This window comes from Gobius niger (genome assembly GCF_951799975.1).
Source record: "Gobius niger genome assembly, chromosome: 8".
Classification (NCBI taxonomy): domain Eukaryota; kingdom Metazoa; phylum Chordata; class Actinopteri; order Gobiiformes; family Gobiidae; genus Gobius; species Gobius niger.
Window position 1 is genome coordinate 10,162,509 of NC_136859.1, and position 22,138 is coordinate 10,184,646.

At 42.4% G+C, this 22,138-nt stretch overlaps 1 protein-coding gene across 2 annotated transcripts in view; it reads right to left on the reverse strand.

The window, feature by feature from the left end:
* The window catches only part of LOC306966548 (nectin-2), a 223,063-nt gene that overhangs the window by 121,687 nt on the left and 79,238 nt on the right, over positions 1-22,138 (reverse strand). For both annotated transcript variants that reach the window (XM_079561345.1, XM_079561344.1), the window contains exon 6: positions 20,612-20,760. In XM_079561345.1, coding sequence (XP_079417471.1) covers positions 20,612-20,760 — 149 coding nt within the window. The remainder of the gene's footprint in view (positions 1-20,611; positions 20,761-22,138) is intronic.

The window sequence follows — 22,138 nt, forward strand, 5'->3', positions numbered from 1 at the left end:
TTCCTATATACTTTTGGATTTTGGATTGATTTTGGATTTTTAACTTTAAAGGGATAATACAGGATTTTTTTCATTTCCTAGTTATCCAGAGTGTTGCTGATTTCTGGAGATATTTTTTTTGTAATTCATGCAGTTCATATATTTGAAGAGTTACGTGGCGCTAGGCTTGTGCAAGGCTAGCGCATTTCAAAATGGTTAAAACTATTCTATTGACACAGACATGTATATGGTTAGTCTGGCGTTAAAAGTGATTTGCCTCAGGTGCTTATTCCGTGAATAAAGTTTTGGATAAATAATAATAAACGAGTTACCGCAAAACATAATTTGCTTCACTCACTCTTAAATTCAGAACACTAGGTTTTATCTCTTCCAAAATCTATAGGATAATTGAATGGGAAACCGTTTCTGGAAACCTGCGGGTCTCAATGAGAGCAAGACTATTGAGCTCGATACCCAACAGAACATAAATGCACCTTTGTTTTTGAGATACATCATTTTCATGTGACATTATACCTAGATGTCAACAACCTCTTGAGGGGGGAATTTTTTATAGTTGGAGAAGGGCAAGTACTAGAATGGAAAATTAATGATTACATTATTGGTCATAAGGTACAACAAGCCTTGTTTGTCTCTCGGTGCTGAAAGGTTATCACATATATCAGATATCACTGAAAACTATCAAGTAAAAACACAAAACGACCCTACAGTATTTCTGCCACATTAAGATTTGTGTGACATTATTGGGTGTTTAAAGCAACTGACAAATACTCACTGAAATCCGGAACAATACATGTTGTTGACATTTAGGAAATAATTCACGTCACGTTCATGCAGAGGTCAGACAGAACTTTAAAAGATGCAATTACGCTCCTGTTGGATACACTGTGTGTGTGTGTTTCATGTATGACATTTCTCCTTTCCCTTAGAGCTGCTCATGTCCCCATTCCCATCGTCAAAATTGAGACTTCGCTGTGCTCCCCTTCCAAGTCAAGCTCTCCTTCTCTCATCTCTCTCTCTCTCTCTCTCTCTTTCCACACCACAAATCACAGACCAGCAGCCAGTATGCGGGGGGTAACTAGTGCAAGCGGCGTGTACTTTCTTTCTAGGAGGAGGAGAGTGAGGTGATGTGTGCACGGGGCCAGAACAGGTGGAGGCCATGCACAGCGAGATAAATGATGGATCGTCGGAAAGCGAGGGAATGAGATGCGATGCGAGGAGATGAAGCGGGGGAGGAGAAAGAAGGGCAGAGGAGGAAGGAAGGATGAAAGCGGAGGTGTGGGCATCGAGTGAGTGAGTGACAGGGGTGACACAGCAGACTGACAACTCCTCCTGCAAGCGCCGCGCACGGAGCAGGGATAGAGGGTGAGAGTTTGGCACCCCTATCTGCTTTGGTTAGCCGCAAACATCGCTCCAGTGAATTCCCAGGCCCATAAACTTGCCATTGTGTAGGTCCAAGCTGTTCAGAGCGCAAATGGCAGATTGCAAAAGCAGGGAAGCAATGCAACCCACCTCGACAAGGGTTTAGTCAGTGGTAGGAACAAAATTGCCATACATAAATGAAAAGAGTTAAAAGCTTTATCTGGGCTGAAGGAATGGGTTTGGACGGCGATTAGATTTGCAGTTTTTGATCACAGTGCATGCTTTAACGCTTGAAAGAAGACGGAAATATGAACTGCAACAAGAATCACATGCATTTCAGAACACAAGACGACACATGGAAATATTTTGTCGTTTAGAAGTGGACATTGCTTTGCTGAAATATTTGTAGTGATTTGTCGTGCATGAAATTAAATAGAGATTTCCGTTCAATTGCGATTAACCTTCTGGGCCTAATTTCAATCCACTGATGATCCAATGATTTTAGGTAGCAGTTTCTGTCGTATCTGTAGTATGCAGAGATAATATGCTACAATAAATAATTAGAAGGATAATGGAAATCTCAAGGATATAATCGCTTTGCAGAAAGGTCACCGTATTTTGGACAGCCACTTCTAATAAAGAGCAGGAGTAGAAATTCTTATTATCCCAGAGTGGCTCTGCACCTATATATCATTTTAAACATTAGTATCAGTGGCTAGGCAGGCCAATATCTGCCGTCCCCCCCTTTGCCAAAGTTTATTACTCACTATCAGGTCACCTGAAGTACATTTTCCAGGGAGCACAGATCGACTGGAGGAAGTACAAGCAAAACCCAGCTTGCGCCTGTGTTTCTCTGTAATGCTGTAATGTTTGAAAGACCTGGGGAGGGATACAGATATCTAAAGCAGTGTTGTAAAGGCGTCCCCTATGACTTGTCAATGATACAATGTTCCACACTCTGAACTGCACTCCCTCTCCCCCTGGTATCCCGCTGCCGAGCCTCATGTTTGAACAGTGCTCTTTCTGCAAGCACCACAAGACTGCATACTTAAATATTGGCAGGCACACACCCGGTTTCTGTACCAAGCAGCATTGTATTCTTACTTTTATGGAGCAAAATCCCTAGTATCCTTTTCCCTTATAATACTGCATAATCAAGTGTAAACGCCTATACAAACACCAAAGGAAGCCTCAGCACTAAAAGATCTTACGCTTTCACTCTAATCCCCCAAAATGCATAACAAAACAATCGTGTTCGCTGCAGTGGCCAAGGTATATTTGCTAGAAAACTGTATTCAGACCGCCTTTTAAAGCAGTCCAAAGCCTTTCTCTTTGCAATCCCACCTGGCTTAAAAATCAGAATATAGTCAGTAAAAGATAGCAGTCCCAGCTAATACAACATTGTGTAGCACCTTTCCTGCGGAGGAAAACTGTAGTTTTTAGACTAAGTGCTGCCGTTTTGGTGACAGGCTCGCTGAATGGTAGCACTCATCTCACTGAAAGAAGGTCCTGGCTTCAATAGACTCGTTCTCTGTCATGGCGTGTTACCTTTGAGCCTTCATCAATCCAAAAGTTGCACACTATAGGCCTATTCTTCTGTAGGTAATTCTGACCAAGATCCTGGCAACAGAATTGGAGCTGAATCCCTGAGCGCTGCACTGCGGCCGCTCACTAACCCTGGCAGGTTGCCCTGAGGCACTAGTTGAAAAATGGCTCAAATGCAGAGGACACATCCGGACAGGAACAATAATGTCTACAGATGTACAATAGTTAAGTCTACATCAAGCCAGTTTTCAGCAAAAAAAAGGCCGTGCTGGGTTTTGATTAAGAATTGTGTCATCTGCTCGTAAAGAATTAGCAATCTGCATCGTTACTGAAACCCACCCAAAAGGCACCTTCCACAGGGCCTGGCAAAGCTTGGAATGGATCTGAGCCTATAAACTTTAGGACAGCCTAAATGTTAAGCATTTTATATGGCCAGGGCAAAAGTCAAATAGCACTCCCTCCCAAAGAAGCTGCATAAGAACATAAAACTAACTGAAATCTGTTCCAAATTCTTATGATTACATTTTGTAGCTGAATCAGCTTAGCTTGCCTTTTGCCAACTCTTACCAAAGTAAAAGTTTACCTCATATGTATTATCATAATCAGCACAAATATAGTCAATATAATCAAGGCATCTTCTTGCTGAACCTCCCAATGCCAAGAATGTCCCTTTAACCAGATCAACAATTTTAAAAAATGACTACTGCCTTACTTTCCAATAACCAAGAAACAAACCTAGGTTACACATTTCTTTCCTCAGTTTCGCCTCAACTTTAGTAAAATTGTTGACACTTGACATCCGGCCCGTTGCACTCTCACTCCCATCATGGTGCACAGAGGAAAAAAAAAAAAAAAAAAGGAGAGGTGAAGCGACCGGGTGACTGCTGCGCTCAGGCTTTCTGGGGTCAGGAGAGCGGGGCTCTAAGTGCTTTGTGACACCATGATCGCTCCCCACAGACCACGCCTCTGACCGCTTCCCTCCCAACAGGTCGCCCAGTTAATGTTAAGGCCAGGGAGGACAGATGGGCACTGGCTCGGCTATAAGGTCGCATGTATTTTTTCTTTTTTCTTTTTGTTTTTACTTTTATACTGGAGTTACGGATGCCGGATTGTGATGTTTTACTTTGCCTTCTTCTAACCTTTGTCTAATCTCTTTCACAGGGTAGTCATGGTAGCATTTTGAACGGATTTAGGAAAAAGGTAGAAGGTTAAGTGTTTGCTTAGTCATTTTTACAATTGTACAGAGAAATTGCACTATGGGCTAAAATCAGAAGTTTGATATATTGACGCAGAAAACTATCGCCTTATAATGCCACAGAAGCCAACTCTCAAGCTTAAAAATGTGTTGTTCATCTGTCATTTACTGAACCACGAGTTGATACAGTCATTATCAGCATGTTGTTCATGGTAGTGAAGAGGAAACCAAGGCAGACGCAGGGAGAACATGCCAAACCCCATTTGGAACGAGGTTCATAGGACGACTTTCCTTGCAAGGAACAATGCAGTCTCTCCTCTCTAAACCTCAAGAGTGAAATGTAATAACAACATCTCAAGCCACATTTTCTACAACTGTGGAATTTGAGCAACAAGCCCAAATACTTGTGCGCATACATCAAAACCGCAATTACAGTTAATGACTGGATTTACCAAGCACAGCTAAACGTCTTCCCTGTTACATTTGTTGCTGAAATTGGCCCGCCCACTCTCCCCTCGCGCTCGACAGGTGAGCAAATGACTTTTTAATTTGAGCCCCGCTTTGAAAGTGATCAAGCAGCCTTGGCTAAGCTTTGTGCTGCGCGAGCCTTGCCTCTTCCCGCTCGCTGCGCTCTCTCTCCCTCTCTCGCTCTCCCCACACTCCGCTTCGGGGGGATTAACTTGGTGGAGCCGGCAGCCGAAAATCCCTGTCGAAAATTTGAAAGTGGCGAATCAGCCCGGTTCTTATTGTCGTTTCCCATTTAAAAATCCAGCGCGAGCCGTCCCCTCTTGTTAGGCGCGCACAGAGCTGACAGAATTACTCTTTTTAACACCGATTCTTGTCAAGCGGCGGAGAGGGGAAGTAGTCAGGGCTGTCTACACCTGTGCACATCCACACTTTCACTTGTTCCACCGGCTCTTCCTCCAGCTGTCTCCTGCAGCAACGCACTCATCCCATCTGTCTATACCAATTCGCAACCAATCTCTCCAATTTGACATGTATATTTTCATTACGGGCGACTAGCTTGGAAAGGAAATTGAAGTGGTTCGTTCAGATTCCTGTGATAATCAGAACGAACCCCTTCAATTCGTTCAGATTTATCGATAAACAATTTAGATAGAGATACATCACACTGCTGCGGGCTGAAAGATGTCAGGGGGAAAAAATCATCAGGTTGCATTTTTACACAATGTATTGGCATTGTGATGATTCTGTTCAGAGTCCACGTCCAGGAGCATTCAAGACTAAAGGGCCTATCTCACCGGAGACTGCAGTGACTGGAAGTCTCTGCAACTCTGATTGTGCACATACAAAGGCCTTATATCTCTGCAGACTAGAGTCACCACAAATTACGTATGTTTCCAATACGTCCCCCGGCAATAAGGCGGGTCTCCAGGTTGTCTCGGTGAACACGAACAGGTTTGATTTCAGCCGAGTCTCCACATGGTCTCCGAGAGGTCTACGTATGAGGTCTGAGCTGTGGCAATGTTACGAACACTATTTGTTGTTCTCAACCTGTGAGACGTTTCTTTGACGTCCCTGCAATGTCTCAGAGACCTGTCGGATGCCAAGGAGATTTCAAAGAGTCGTATGGAGTCTGAGTTATCCTCGGTATCTAACAGGTCTTGGAGACATTGCAGGGACGTCAAAGAAACGTCTGACAGGTTGAGGACAACAAATAGTGTTCATGACTCAACAGCTTGAGACCACATAGATCTCTCGGAGACCTCTCAGAGACAATGCGGAGAGCTCTCAGAGACCATGCAGACACTTGATGCAGGTTCCGCTGAAATCGACCCTGTTCGTATTCACCGAGGCCGTGTGTGGACTCTCCTTATCTCCAGGGGACGTCTGACGTGACCACCAGCAACGCGAGTCTCCAACTAGTCTCCAGGCCGGTGAGATAAGCCCTCAAACCAATGAGAAAAACATCCATTTCTTCATTAATCTACTCGAGACCTGAATACTTTTGCTGTTTGTAGAGACCATTACATCAGTACTGCATTTGCCCTTTGCAGCCGGTTGCAACACACTGCTTATACCTATTTCATACCAAATCTCTCCAATTTACGGTATGTTTAGTCTATGTGACGTGCTGGGGGAGGAAACTGACTTTACGCTGTTGATTTTTCCTTCTTAAAAAGGTTGGGTTTACATCGCACAATGCAGTGACAGAACAATCCACCAATGCTGAATCTGTACATTTTTGGTTAGCAATGGGAGCGACAACTGTTCTATCAATATCAACGGGATCTGGCCATGAGAGAAGGAATGGTACTAATTTTAATTCAACATCATGGCCAACTATTGTCAGTCCCTCCAGAATGTCGATATTGTCAGAAATTGGAGTGAAAATACAGTATACACTTTTTTGCTACCCCATATTGTTACTCGTCTTAAGACACCATTCTAAACAATAGGTCTTAATAATAATAATCTCAGGCTTCATTTATTTTTCACTTATGATAGCATTTAGCTTTTTCCCGCCACATCCTTTACAGATCAATCACATACGCTTAAGGAGACTCTTAAGAAAACATACAAAATAATTGCAGACTTGGATTATATCTCGAGGAGCAACTTTGTGCAATTTATTCAGCTCTTTCAATTTCTTCCCACCTGCCTCCCAAAGGTGCAAGCCTCTCCTCCCACCTCATTTTTTACAGCAAAGCACTGTTAAACATTGCCGTTCGCGCACACAGCAGCCAGAGTTTGCCCTCGGTGTCCACTAGTAACAGGAACACGAGAAATGCATTAGCGCTCGCAGCTCCGAGGCGCTGGGACACGTCATGGCAGCAATCTGTGCACACAAAGTCGGAGACAGCAACCCATTGTCCTCTCACCAAAACCAAAGCCGCTAAAAAGAGTCACTCATCTAACAATTTCTAATGCACTTCATAAAGACCTCAATTTTGCATAACTCGGTCATTTTAAAATACTTAGCTTTGGAAGTTAAGGCCATTTCGAAGCCACGCAGCGTATGGTTTCACCCCGTAAACAAAATCAAATGTGTGAGAAGTTAGAACACATGTCTGAGAGATTTTTTAATCTTTCATTAAAATAGCTTTTTACCTATTGGGTATTTCAATGACCTGTGAGTGAAAGTGCATAATGAATTGACTGAAAGGTATTCATTTATTCGTCAGCGTCTGAATGTTTTTGCGTATGAGAGAGAGCACCGTTTTTTGTGAGACCGGAGTTCACAAACATAAAGCGTTTCGTGAAAAGTTATGATGGATATTTAAGCTGGACAATACTCTTCTCTGTGGCCTGTGTTAAGACTTTTTTTTTTTTTGCCTGAACGAGGATCTGGTCAAGGTCTATTCGATTGGCTCTCCAGCGGCGACAGAGTGAATAGGGTCATCTCAGACGGAGATACTATGCCCCCTCCAACAGCCTCTCCAACAACTGATTCAATATCCATTTTAAAAACACAGCTCGGTATGAAGGAACACATTAGGACGTGGTTAAATGTTAAGCCAATATGGTTCATTGTTCCTTCTTGAAGTCATCCTTTTGTCTTCCCTCAGGTGATAAAACATTTAGGATTCAGACATAAGAGCTACCGCAGGCTCCCACCGCGGGCCCATAGGAGCAGGCGCATCTAAACACTGTCTGACAGTAATTCACAGGGGAAGGGTGAAAGCAGGACAGCTGTTGGGGAAAAGCCAGTATGAAAAATGTAATATGCATTCTGTTTTTTTCTTTTCTTTTTAATAACAGAGGTAATGCAACACAAAAACAAACATGCAATAGATAAGAACTCGTGGACATAGACTCCAGAGAATGGAGAAGAATCTGTTTATGCTAAGAGCGAATTGAAGGAGCGAGAATGTTCACTATTGCCTCCATGTTGCTACAGTGGGTCCAGAAAAGGGTTGCAAAATTTTGAATTTTCAATATGGGGAATTTCTCATGGGAATGAATGTGAATCTATGGAAATTAATGGATGGAAACTGGGAATAAACATAAATGAGGGTTGCTCCTTTCATTTGATAGTTATACACTGAAACATCCATCACAGCAGAGATGAAAAGTCTCAGAGAAATCATTTTTGTGATGTCTGAGCAAGAGTACGGCGTTTTAGGTTGTGGCCGATACAAAGAAGAGCTTTTGGAAACAAGTCATTCCATGTTTGTATCTTATTCATCAAATACAGATATGAAATATTACACTATTATATAGTTTTAAAAGTCTGTAGTTTAAGTCACACAAGCCCTGCCCACTCCTCGTACAATCACAGTGTGATAAGACAACCGCTTTTTAAAGCATTTTGACAGTTTATAACACATGTGTCAAGGTCCAGACGATTTAATGTGGCCCTTTGAGGAGCTTGAATTCCTGAGCATGTCAAAAAAAAAAGTAAGGAGTTATGTTAGTCAGGAGTGTGGAGTTATGGATTTTTAACGAAATAACCAGTTTGCCAACTCCAGCCACTAGGGGGCAGCTTAAATAAAAAAGAAAAGAATTCCACACATGTCCAGAAGAGGGCACTTTCATAATAAGAGATCAGGATATAAACAGCATATTTTAGCTAGGTGGTAAATGGTCAGTCTGCCCCAGGGTGGCTGTGGCTACAATAGTAACTTACTGCCATCGAGTGGAGTGAATGAAAAATGACTTTATGTAGCACTTTGAGAAACATGTGACACAGGTAATGGTAAAGCGCAATAAGTGTAAGCTGTTGTTATTTATGAGGCCACATTTTCATTTTTTATAATACATGCGGCTGAATATCGGCCGAGATCGACACCCCTGGTTTATAACTTTTAAAATTCCCAAAATTTCCAAGGTAAAGTTCACATTGAAAGTTTGAAAGCTGCTGCAGTAACAAGTGAATTCCTACATTTTTGCAACCCTAGTCCAGAAGAATTGAGACTCCTTTATTCTAAATACGTTTTGACACCAAAATAACTTAAATTCATCGTTATTGGTGAACATTATACGCAGATCAGGAAAAAGTACATCGCGACGACAATACAATACAGTCATAACTTCTTCTGCCAACACTTTCTCCTTTGTCTCTACCAAACAGTTGCAGCAGTGGTAATGACGGCGGCGTGTCCGGGCTGACCGTACGCTCCAAGTGACCGCGAGTAATGAGAGAGATGGAGTGGAAGCAACATGCGCTGCGGCCTCTCAACAAAAATAAAAATAAAATAAAAAAAACTCACTAAAGGCACTGCACCACACAATTTTGTTTACACACACAGAAACAAAACACGTGGCGGTCATTCCTTAAAGCGAGTGACGGCGACTCGGGAAGCACCTAGAGGAATGCTGGGCCGTGCGGTTTGTGAAGCGTGCGGTATGACTGTGTACTAATGAGAGGCCAGAGACGGGGCTGGAGGGGGGTCTGACATAGCGAAAGCCAAGCCAAAGACGAAAGAGAAGAAACTGGCCGAGTCCCTTAACCTTGGACCGTTCCCCCTTTTCGATGGAAATAGCAGTTTAGAATTCAAATGGAGTTCGCTTCTGAAGACGAGAGCGTGCATTTAACTTCTTGAGGTTCACGGCAGGAAGAGAAAATAAATCTAGGTTAGCCACACAAGTGCTCTCTCCCCCCCTTGAGAGAAGCCAAGGATGGAGGGATGGAGGGAAGGATAGAGAGCACTAAGCTGTGATTAAGGAAGAGCTCCTGGTATTTAAGAGTTAAGCCAGAGGAAGGAGAGAGTGGAGGAGGTAGGGAGGAGACGGAAAGAGAGAGCAGGGAGAATGGCTCAGGGCACCGGCGTCTTTTTTCCGAGCGGGGAGATCAGCGGCAGACTCGCGGCCGGCTGAAAGACAACCTGGGAAAGATAAGGGGGATGAGGAGGCAGCATATGCTAACGGAGAGGATGAGAGATGCAGGCAAAAAAAAGAGCTGAGGCAGAGATGGTGAGGGCTAGATAAACGTAAGAGAGAGAGAGAGAGAGAGAGAGAGAGAGAGAGAGAGAGCTAAAGGGTATTTGTGAGTGACTAAGCAAAGGATCGAAGAGGAGAGCGAGGAGACATGAGGACACCCTTGTGACCGTCTGTGCCTTCAGGTGCAAGGACAAATGTAAGGGCAACGGAGCAGACGAACACAAACAGGATTTAGAACACGGGTGGGGGTATGTTTGGACCTGACCTAAACGCGCCCCGCCATCGAGCGGTCGCCGATGCTGTTAAGTGCGGCGCAATTTCATTAAGGAAGTCGGCCATTTTCAATACTATTTCTAATCTTTGGAAAATTAGTATTGATTAAAACTCCATTGTTGGGTTCAGATATAAGGGACACCAGAGCCGCACAATTCACTGCAATAGAGTTGAAATCGATATTTGCCAAATGAAAAAGATGACACTTTTTTTTTGGGAAGTGCAATATCCCTTCAGGGTGTCTTATCTGCTAAACCTGTAGAGTAGTCACATGTAATGGAAGCATGTGACATTTGTAATAGCTTTAGGTCAGTCTTCTCTCAAATATTAACGCTCCTGCAACTTTTTATGCATGCGAGTATTTGACCTTGTAGTGACAAGGCGCTCCAGGATCAATTGTTTAGTCAGCAGAGAAAACCTTCCAAACAATTGATCCTGGAGCGTCCGAGAGACCACTGTGATGGAAAGTAAAGGGGCTTTGCTGATCATTCATACAGCTGCTGGGTCACTACAAGGTCAAATACGCACAATACGCAAATTTTTTTCCACACAAAAAGTTGCAAAGTGCACCTTTAAAATGTCCGGAGTGAATGGTGTCTAATCGCAGTTACTCTCAAACTGGCCGGTCATGACCCCGAAGTGGGTCACGGCACCATTTTCAGTGCTTTGCGAGCCTATTCCAGGGAACCTTGTTTTTAATGTCAATATTTTCCATCTGAAACGGCTTGGAAACACTACCGGAGTCTGGTAAAATTAATGTTATTGGGTTGTTTTGATCGTAAATTCAGTCTCAAAGGCACAGCTGCCGCTTGTTCAATAAAACTTGTGTGGAAAATGCAATATTTTATAGGATATATGACAAATTACATTTTATTTAGGTCGTGGCTTGTCATCCTACCCAAACCACTTGAGATCCACAGCCCGAGAGAACACATCTGTAGCATCTATATAAAATCATGGCAGTTTCTGCAATAGAAACTCAAAGCTCATCCAAGTAATGAAATTCTCACAAAAGACATTGATTTTTGATGAATGATGGTGTAGCATTATCTCGATCAAATAAGGTCTTGCTTTCAGGCTCATCAGAAACACCGTGGCTCAAAAGACGATCATCAAGATCATACAGACCTCGGCGTACAGTGCAAATCCTGATCATTTTAATGCGGCCAACACTTCACGCATCACATAACCAAACCGTGACACTGTGACAATCGGCAACACATGATAATACGTATGGAAACTTTAAAAGACTGAGGCGCTCTCAGCTCGGATAGCCTGATGACCACTTGTGAATGCAAAGTGTGAACGTGGCCTGTGTGTCTGAATGCAGCTGTACGGAGAGAGAGAAAGGAGGGGAGAGTCAGGGACATGCTACGGAGCAGGTGCTGGCCATTTCACGCCTGTCGCCCCCTCTTAGCCGCGTTTGTCTACATGCGCTGGCTGCAGCCCGGACTGGCCCGGCTTCACGCGAGTCTTGCCTTTATAACTTGTATTTTAATGTTATTACTTGTGCCTTGTTTTTCTTTGATGCACATTTTCTGCACCTTGCCGTTTAAAGAGCTGCTGCAGTAACAAGTGAATTTCTCCACAGTGAGATCAATAAAGTCAAATCGTATCCATCTCTCCTGCTCCTCTCACATCGCAAACTCCCCCACAAACATAAAAAGGAGCGGCTTTGTTGTAGGAGTTATAAGTATTTCTAACTTGTTTCTATAGATTTTGTTTTAAAGGTAATGTTTGCAGGATGGGCTCTTATTGGTTTACAATAGAAGACTGGGTTGCTGTAAATGAAGAAGCAACAAGCACAAGTTTCTCTATACAGTATATGAACATGCCCTTCCTCATTTGAAAGCCTAGAACCTCCAGAGTTCAGTCACCAAGCTTTAACTACTGGAAGCCTGTACTAGGCTTGATAACCAAAAGGGAAAATGTAAACAAACAAACTTTAATATCATGAGAAATAGGGCTGGGACAATACACTTTTGTCACGATCCAATGCATATTGCAATACAGTAAATAATTATGAAAAGTATGTGTCAACTGTAAAACATGTAAAAACTCATGTGTCCAAAGTTTAAAAAACAAATGCCATTTATTGGAGTGTTAAGATGAAAAATGAAAAATGGATTAACACAACATGTAACAAAGTAGTACAGAAGTATTGAAAATATTGCGATCCTTCATAAAGTATCGATACTTGGTATTGCAGAAAACAAAAAAGGATTGTAAATCCGACATTTTGTCCTAGCCATAATGGAAAATGTTTTTGTCAATGTGAATAAATTGACATTATTGTCGTTAATGAGAGTCATCTATTTGATTTGGACACATATCAAGGGTTGCAGATGGAGGTCATGCCAAAAAACCCTTTGGCAATATAACTTTCTCATTTTGATCAAGAACATTAATGAAAAAATTAATTAAAAAAAACTTTCACTGACCCTGCAGGTGCTTGGGTGATTAGCACAGCGCCTTTACTAACCATCCCGATGGCCCATAGGGCGCTCCAGGATTCATTGTTATTTGGGTTTTCATTGTTGATTGAACCGTATCCATGGTTACATATGCATTCCTGCCACAAACCCTAAAAAACCTGAAATAAAATTGATCCTGACACATCAGAGGAGCCACCGAGATGGAGAGTAAAGGTGCTGAGCTAACCACCCATACAGCCACTGGGTCACTGAAAGGTCAAATACACACCAATATCAACTTTTTCACATCAAAAGTTACATAGTGCACCTTTAAACGAACAGATATGAAAGTACAAAGTCAAACAAAATAGTCAAAACTGCTCCAAAGAACACAGAAGTGCAACTATTTTCTTACTGATGCTGCTTCTTCACTGTAACTGTTAGCAAATGTAACTTTCTCTTCATTCTTGTGACTAAGATTTTTGAGTGGGAAGGAGGTTGTTGGAAAACAACGTGGGAGATTTCAGCAGTAAAGAGGCCGAGCGGGAACAGAACATGGGAAGAACAGAGCGAAGGGGGGGGTTTAAAATGGATATAAAAAGCCAAAAGCGGATGGTGGAAGGGAAGCGGGCTGCAGCTGAAGCAGCAAAGGGTGACTGATCCACTCTGAGGAGCTTGAGACACACACACACACACACGGGCACAGATAGCGGTCCAGCGGCGGTGGAAATAGCACACAACGGCGGCAAGTCTCCACTGGGATTTTTAAATGGCCTTCTCCCTCGCTCCCACTTTCTCTACCTCTCTCTTCTCCTGCCTCCCTATCTCTCTACCTCCATCCTTCTGCTGCTAAGACATGCTACCGATTCACACAGCACTGGGAAGAAATGTCTGGAACAGGTTTTTAGGAAGGATAAGGAAAGTAAGAGCTGTATCGGTGTAAAAAATGGATAGGTACACCTTGTTTGCACGAAAGAGATTAGAGCCTATGCCAAGACACTGGTCATGAAGTCGGTGTTAAAATACAGCACCTACGTGGACTGAATTATGCCCTCTAGAGTGGCAAATGGTAGCGGTGATGGGTGGATCGATACCAGAATGTTATATTTTGCTGTGTTTAGTATATAGGAAGTACTTTTTCTTAGTCACAGTGTTAGGAAAGGTTTACAGTATATATAACAATCCCAAAGTACCACTGAGAAAAAGTCCCTGCACCTCAGCATTGTCTAAGCTGCAGTTTTGAAAACCTTTAGCCTTAAAAACAACCCGAGATCCAAGTGCGCCGCAAAAGTTCTGCTACTTTTGTCCCCGGCCTTTCACTGACCTTTTCTGAAGCACTTCTACTGAAACCACATTTTCACACCTGCCAGCAACTTTTTCCTTGGTATTTCATAGATCGATCCATTCACTCGCTTTTTTTAGTCCAAAATGCTTCCATTGTCTAGCGTCCTCATGTCTTTTGCGCTTGCTGCCTTGTTCCCAACCAGGTGAGAGCGGCACGTTCGGAGGCATTTTCACCGCTATCCGCACAACAATCCCTCGGGAAAAGTGCCGCACGCTTTGGCACCTCATGGGACTTTGAAGAAGGATACAAGGATGGTGCATGCATAGAGTGAAGGGGGGGTATGTCGGAAATTGGGGCGAGCGGGAGCTGGGTGGCTCTTCTTAAAGAACCAATATCATGCATTAGAAAGGCTTTGGAACAGGACAGCCTTGGTATTACACATTTATTAACCAAAAAAATGGTAATGCATATGGGAAAATGGTAATCCATCAAAATAACAATGAAAAGTCAAGTGGCACAAAGTGGGTTTTTGGGTTAAAGCAGTACTAAGTAACTCTTGCCCCTAGAGGCATCTGCGCAACTGCAGGTGTCATAGCAAGTTGCAATTTTTTAACTTATTAATTGTCTTGGAGAGTAAATACTACGTTGACAAAAAAGGCGAAGGGAGAGAGGGATATTGTACATCCAATTACACAATGGAGATAACTTTTTTCACTCAAACTTGTCTGTAAATACTGTTTAAAGTGACGTTAGCCCGTTAGCATGCTAGCTTCTTCTTCATGATTCTATTAGTGTGTATTGGTTGCTCCGGTCCGGTGGCAGTCAAGTTGCAAACATGGTTTTCGGGCCAGAGACACCATGGAGATGAAAGACCCCCCAATCATCCCATAAACATTTGTACTACCCCCACAGGGATTACGAAAAGGATTTATTAAGGTAAACACGTTACTTAATACTGCTTTAAAGTTTCTTCTAATTTGTTCGCCGTCTTCGAAATGCACGGTTTTGGTTTTTTCTTTTCTTTTCAAGCCATCACTCGGAGGCCAGGTTTTCCGTGCCGTCAGCAAAAATAACTTCCGGTTAAGTGCAAGCAGGCAACCCAGGAGTGAAGGCGGGATGTATTTTGTATGAGGCTAAAACCAGCTAGGGAGTCTTCACTATTCAGGGTGCTTCACTTCGAGACCGATGCTGCAGCGGCGAGGCTGTGATATAGTCAGGCATTTGGAAGATACTGCGGCTTTCGTTTTTAAGCAAACGCCACCGACGGGAGAATAAGGGGCTATTTGTTTTCGAGATCAAATCCAGTCACGGCTAATACAAGCAACGGCACAGAAGAGTTTTTGTTTTATTTCTTAAGAAAGAGGAATTTTAGTTCCTTGGTAATGTGTAGTTCCCTTTTGAGAGCACACAGTGAGGCATGAGCACGCAATACCAGATCAGATGGTGTGAATGGACGCTTGCTTTGTTTTGGCTTTTTGGCCGGGTAATTATTAAGATTTGTCAGTGAGTGAAATGCAGAGACTAATTAAATATAATTGTCTTTGAAGATTATGACAAATGACAGCACTGAAGCCACTAGATGCGCTTCACGTCTACACTCACATTGGTGTCACATTGCACGTAATCAATGTTCAATTATAAAATGCAATGGCCAAAATATAAATTGTTCAATTAACTTTAGAGAATGCAATTAATTACTTCTTGTGTTTATGGCAACATTAAGAAAACGCATAGGGATTAAACAAAACAGCTACTGTACGTCTCAAAGAAGAAGCAAAAGAAGCAATGCATTTCCATGGAACAAATTAGCCACTGGTTAAAGCGACATTGAAATGATACAGCTTTAACAAATCTCAGTTATGCAAAGAGAAGATTCTTCTTTGTGTTTGATCAGATGCATTGTTGTAAAATTGTATAAGAACAAACAGCAGCCCACACAAAGCAAGTCAACGCTTTTTGGCACCAAAGGAAAAAAAGTTTGCAATCACTATTGTGAACTTGAAGCGCAAAGTCATATTCAAAGAGGTGGGAGATATATCACTTAGACGATAATATACAAACTATTGTCTGGACAATATGCAAAATTGGGATGTGGAATATTTCATAATTTGTACAATCCGACCCCCAAACATGTTTCTTTTTTGCCACCACAGTTTTTTCGGACTTTGTCTCGTTGTCCTGGTGGGTTACCGTAGCGAGGTGTGAGCCAGCCACCTCCTCCTGCATATCACAGTCAGACAACAACATGGCGGCGTGGAGCGATCTAATGCTATGAATGCAGTATGTTACTTGAGTCGCTCATATTTGCGAGGAAAGGACTATATTTCTTTTTCATACCGTGATAGAACTTTTTGTTCATATCGCCCTGTCCTAATGTTTAAATCAATGTCTCATATATTTATGTACTAGTAATTCTAATAGGTCAGATTCAGCAGGTCAAAGACCAACTGGAACTTCGTTGCCAGTTTGCACACTTTTCTTTGAAGGATTGCAAAAATATCGTCTGAATATCGATATAGAGATATTGAAAATAAATATCTAGATATTCATTTTTGTCCATATCTCCCACCCCTAATTCAAAGGGTAAATACTGAATACTCGCAGCAGTTAGAGCGGCTGGCATCTTTAAAAACATAAACAATGAGCAAGTCTTATGAAGAGCTTTTTCGCTTTTTGAATCAAGCCTAAAAGAAAAAAAAGAGTCTGGGGCATTGAAGATGACACGTGTATATAGTCTCAACTTATACAGCGCTTTTCCACCTCAAATCGCTTTACCAGTCACCCATTCACACACCAATGTACGCAGACACTGGAAGTAAGTAGCGTGAAGTGTCTATTGCAAGGACACAACGACAGTGTGCACTTTCAGGTGGCGGGATTCGAACCCCCGACCTTCCGATCATGAGACGACCCGCACTACCATCTGCACCACTGTTGCATACTCACACTATCTACCCAATGAAACTTAAAGTGCATTTCATCACATGAAATCTGCTGGGCAATCCCTCAGAAAGATTCCCAAAGGCTTCCAGTCCTTCAACAGCAGCCGAAAACAGTCCCCGAATGCTTAAAAATCCTCCTTCCTCCCCAAAACCACAGACTTATTTGAACGTGTCACTTGTGGTTCAACATCAGTCGCGGCAGTATCACATTTCCATTTCTTGACTCCCGCGAACCCCTCAGAAGAGAGAAGGGAAATCTAAAGATAGCATGAGAAAGTCCATGCCAACACATCCAGCGCGTCACTCATGTCGGGGCTAATTACAAGGCACGGGCGCGATCCACTTCATTTCAAAGTCAACTGTGTCACTTTAGCGTATCATTATTAGCCGCTACCGCCTTATCTTCCACTAATGAACACTGCTCATTTTCTCGTCCCCGCTCCCGTCGCCTCTGCTTTTTACTGCGAGTGCAGGACGGCCCTGAGAATTCCGCTATCCGTGAACCGCTTTCACATATTTCAGTTAAGGAAAATAAAGAACGTTATAGCGGAAAAAAAGGGGAAATAAAACCGAGTGAAAGGCTGCCTCTATACGGCGCTCACAATGGCGCCGGCGGAACCTTGGATGAGGCGTCGCGGTAAAAAGCCAACTCCCGCACAAAGCAGACGGTGAGGCCTTGGCCGCACTCAGAGGCAAATGGCAACTTTCATAACACTGTATTCTTTGAGTGCATGCAAAAAGAAGGAAGGAGAAAAGAAATCATGCATTAGAAAAAAAAAGGGGAGAGAGATAGAGCCGGGACTAACAGTGTAGCCAAAGTGCAGGGTGGGCGATAAAGCAAGTGATATCCAATGATGATATGACCCTGTGACGAAGCTGCCACACAGGAACATGATGTCTTCCTTTTCTTTCCCCCACCCACGGCTGCTATTCATGGGTTTCAACCACTTTTGGACTGACTTTATCCTTTTATGGGCATAGGCATCAAAGGAGCGGACCACGAAGGCTACAAATGTGCACTTTTGGGTCCCACAGTTGTCAGTGTGTTAATTAAGTTATTAGGTTTATCCATCTGACATGTTTCCTGAAGAGGCTGGCTTGCATTTAAAAAAAACAAAACTATTATTTAGTTTATGCATATATTTAATCTGCCACATTTGCAGTGTAAATATGAAAGATTATAGCAAAGGATTGTGCCTAAATTAAGGCAGTAAAAAGCATTAAATCAAATTCTGACAACCATTAAATCTAGAGGTCGACCAACATGGGTTTTTTCTAAGCCGATGCCAATTTTGGGGGATTTTTATTGGCCAATGCCGATATGCTTGGCCGATATTTTTAACCGATGTTTTAAACAATTTGTCCAAATGTCTATAATCCTGTAAAAACTTAAATACTTGGCAATTCCATATTTTATTTCTTCACGTTATCCAATCATAGTTTTTTAGTTGCCGTTAGCATTAGCATACTGTTGCTAGTCGCGACATTTTGCGCGGCGATTAGAAATACAACTGACGAGGTTAAATCTAACTCAGCGAATTCTCCAGGTTCTTAGCATAAACTGAGGTTTAGTGTAAGTTGTATTTAACAAACTTAAAGCTAACCAATTTGGATAGCGACGTTTATCATTTCCCCTGAGGCCTAGGAAGTTGTGGGAGGACTCGTTTTGAATGACGTCACTCTTTTTATTGCCAAAAAACGCTTTTATCGGCACTAGATCGGCCGATAGCCAATATTGTAAAATCCCAAAATATTGTCGATATATATCCCATCTAATTACATCTAAACCTCTTGAAGAATAAAGACATTACTCGACTATTAACTGGTATGTTTTTACATTTTATACTCACTACTGCCACATCAGGTCATACGTGTAACTGCAGCTTCTATATTAAACTCGTGCATGACGGCACTTCGGACCCAAATTAACACCTTTTTGAGTGACAGTGCAGGATTTTAGAGGCAGTTGTGGTAAATATGTCTGGGCTCATTCTACACCTCCTCCCCCCTACATGTTGGAACATGTAGGGGGAGGAAAATACTTAATTTGAACATTTTTAAACTCTGTATAGTCCCTTTACAAACAATAGTCATTGGACACAGAGGAGCTTTCAGTTTGACTTGCAGCTACCTGTATTAACTTTAACTGCGTGCATATGTTCACATTGTACTTGAAACCCATGGATTGGTCAGCCTCTGCCATTCTGCACAAGTGACCAGCAGAGAGAAGGGAGAACAGCTTGCTTTAGCCACCTCCTAAAGCCAGTATTCGGCTTCAAAGCGTACAAAAGTCCAGTCTTTTTTGCCGTATCGCCCACACCTCCAAACACAGAACTCACCACCGACACCCACTCCCCCACCATGGACAGAGCAGCTCGACAGCCCTACACTCGCCCCCAACGAGACACCACCGTGACGTGTTTGTGCGTGTGTAGCTTTGTAAGGTGCACGCGTCCCTCGGGAGGACGTGTAGAGGCGTTGTTACCCCCGTGTAGCCAAAGTGTGACAAGAGCGCGCTCCGTTTCGTTCTGGCCGAGCAGCTCAGCGCACTACTTTTAAATAATCCATTCACGGGGAAAAGGCCCGTCCTGCGGGGAAAGTGATTTCATACCCGAGGAACATTGACGGACATGTTTACTGTGAGCGGTTGGCCAATTACGCTGCATTAGTTATTTATGTGGGAGCAGAGACCAGGGATTTCTGATCATATATAAAAAAACACACAGCTATACGGATCTAAGTAAGCCAATTTAAGAGCTCACTTTGCCAAGCTATATTGTGAAGGTTGAACATTTTGCATTAACTGTATTTTAATTAGCTCAATTGCGTTTTGAGAAGGGTTGCAGAATTTCCAGAATTTTCAGCAAGCATCAGAAACTTAGGAATTAACAGGAATTTATGAGAATTAAGGGGAATTAGTCAGAATAAACAGGGAGTTAACAAAACTGAAGGTTGGTTTGAAATCCAGCTAAAGAATCTAATTGTAATCCACTTAATATCAATCAAAGGATGAAAAGTGTCTAAGAAATCATCAATGCCATGTCTGATCATCACGGTTTGAAGAGGACAGTCTTTAAGATGTGCAACAAAAAGAGCTTTTGGAAATGTTTGTATCTATCTTGCGTACAAGTGTATGCAGTCTTACAATCTTGATCAAAGAATCTGTGCTGATGTGTCATATGTCTGTGGAGATTGTTGTATATTTATCTAGAACAGCTCTGTGTCCGGCACAAGCACCAGTATTGGTCACCGTTTGTCATGATCCGAGACAGCCGGATACTACAAAATCATGATTAAAATGTTTGTTTTCTCTCCCACCGCCAAGTTGAGGATTATGTTTTGTGTGTTTTGACATGGCTACATGGCGCCTGTTTTATGGTTCAAAAAATAGATTAAATGGGTAGCGAGTTTATTTTCTGCCCCTTTGCAACCCTAGTTTTGAGTACATTTTGACAAGCAGTAAGAATGAAAGTAATAAGGTAATGCTGTATTATTAAAAGACACAATTTTGGCTTTCATCGACTAACTTTTAGTCTGTGCATCCCACTAAAAATTGCAGCAGTTTTTTGACGTCAAAAGTTTTCCAGCCTCTGTTGTCTGGCTCGTTTGGCGATTCAGATATCTATTATTTCCGGAGCTTGACCTTGCCACAACTTTGTATGGGTTTTATTTTTTGTGTGATATGACAGCGGCGTGGGCCGATGGTTTGATGGGATTCTGTGCGGCCGCTTGTGTTCTGTGTCGTCTCGCTCACCTCGGACGAACACCGTGACCTGGTCCTTCCCCACTCCGATGCGGTTCTTCACCTCGCAGACAAAAGTGGTGTTGACCGCGTCGTCCACTTTGAGCACCTTCAGCTGATTGTCTTTGACCTCCACGGTGTCCGGCATCTCTCCCGACATCCTGCAAGAACGAGAGGAGAAAACACGCGTGAGGATATGAGTGCACAGACAATACAGCCTAATGACAAACATTCTATAGAGACTTAATTGTTATGAGTGCTATTTTGAGGATGGTTTCACATTGGGAGATGCACAGAAGGGATTTCCTGACAAAGTCCAAAGGTGTTGAGTCATCAAAATGTGATACAATAAAATTTGACATTAAAACTAAGATGATGAGGGAGACGTCGAACCAAAACTCTACAAATTGACCACTGCAGGAAAAATCAATGTTTTCACCTGCCGTGTCTCGTCATAGCGGTCATACATCAGAGCTAGTAACCAGGTGTGTGGATAATACAGTATCTCTGTATCTATTATCCCATGTTTTCTGCTGCAGAAGATTACAAGGACGCACACTACTTTAAAAAGGAATAGGCCACCGTTTTTGCATACTGAGATATGTTCTTACCATATAGACCCTTTAATTGTTTGTAAACATTTCGGGCTTAGCTGGAGGCGGGAAGCTAGATTCCTATCTATTTCCATTATAGCTGCTGTCAAAGCAACGACTAAAAAATGTCTAGCTGTTGTTGGAAACCAGATAAACCTTATTATATCGTCACTCCTCTTGTTCTTGCACCTTAAACCACAACAGGACCACATTTTGTTGTACTTTTACACTTACAATCGCTAGTTTTAGTTTAATCTCATTTCTCTTGATCACTTCCTGCCTCCAGCTGACGTCACTGATAATGTAAGCAGTGAAAGGGTCTATACTTTGTTAACTTTGTTAAGTGTGACGTCATGACTTCTGGTTCCGGGTTCTAGCAAACCGGCAAATATGAGAGAAAAAAACATTAAAAACTCTTAAAAACAACAATCATTATTTCTGAAAGTTACTGAACCTTCTTATTTCTCGCACCTACTGCTAAAAAAGCTATATTTACTTAGGCCACTACCTCAGAGTTTAGTGTAGCTGCTTCGCCTACTCGGATGTTAGCATTTTTCCCTGCTAACCCGGATGTAGCGATTTTGGTAAATATTAGCCTACTTTTATAGAAGTAGTTACAGCACGTTTGGCTAATGGCCCAGATAAATAAGTATGTTCAGTAACTCTGATGAGTTTCAGAAATATTGATTGTGGCACTGAAGAGTTTTTTTGTAGTTTCTTGCACATCTGCGGATCTGGAAGTAGAGCTGGGACGTCAAAACTTAACAACGTATACCTTAGGAGCACTTCGACATACGCTGGTAAAGTCTAAGTGCTCCTAAGGTATTACTTATATTATACCTTACAATATAGTACCCCTTTTTATCCACTTAGAAAATCGACATGTTTAATTTTCTGCAACTATACTTCACACTATATATCGGGTAAACGCTCTCGTAACCGTATT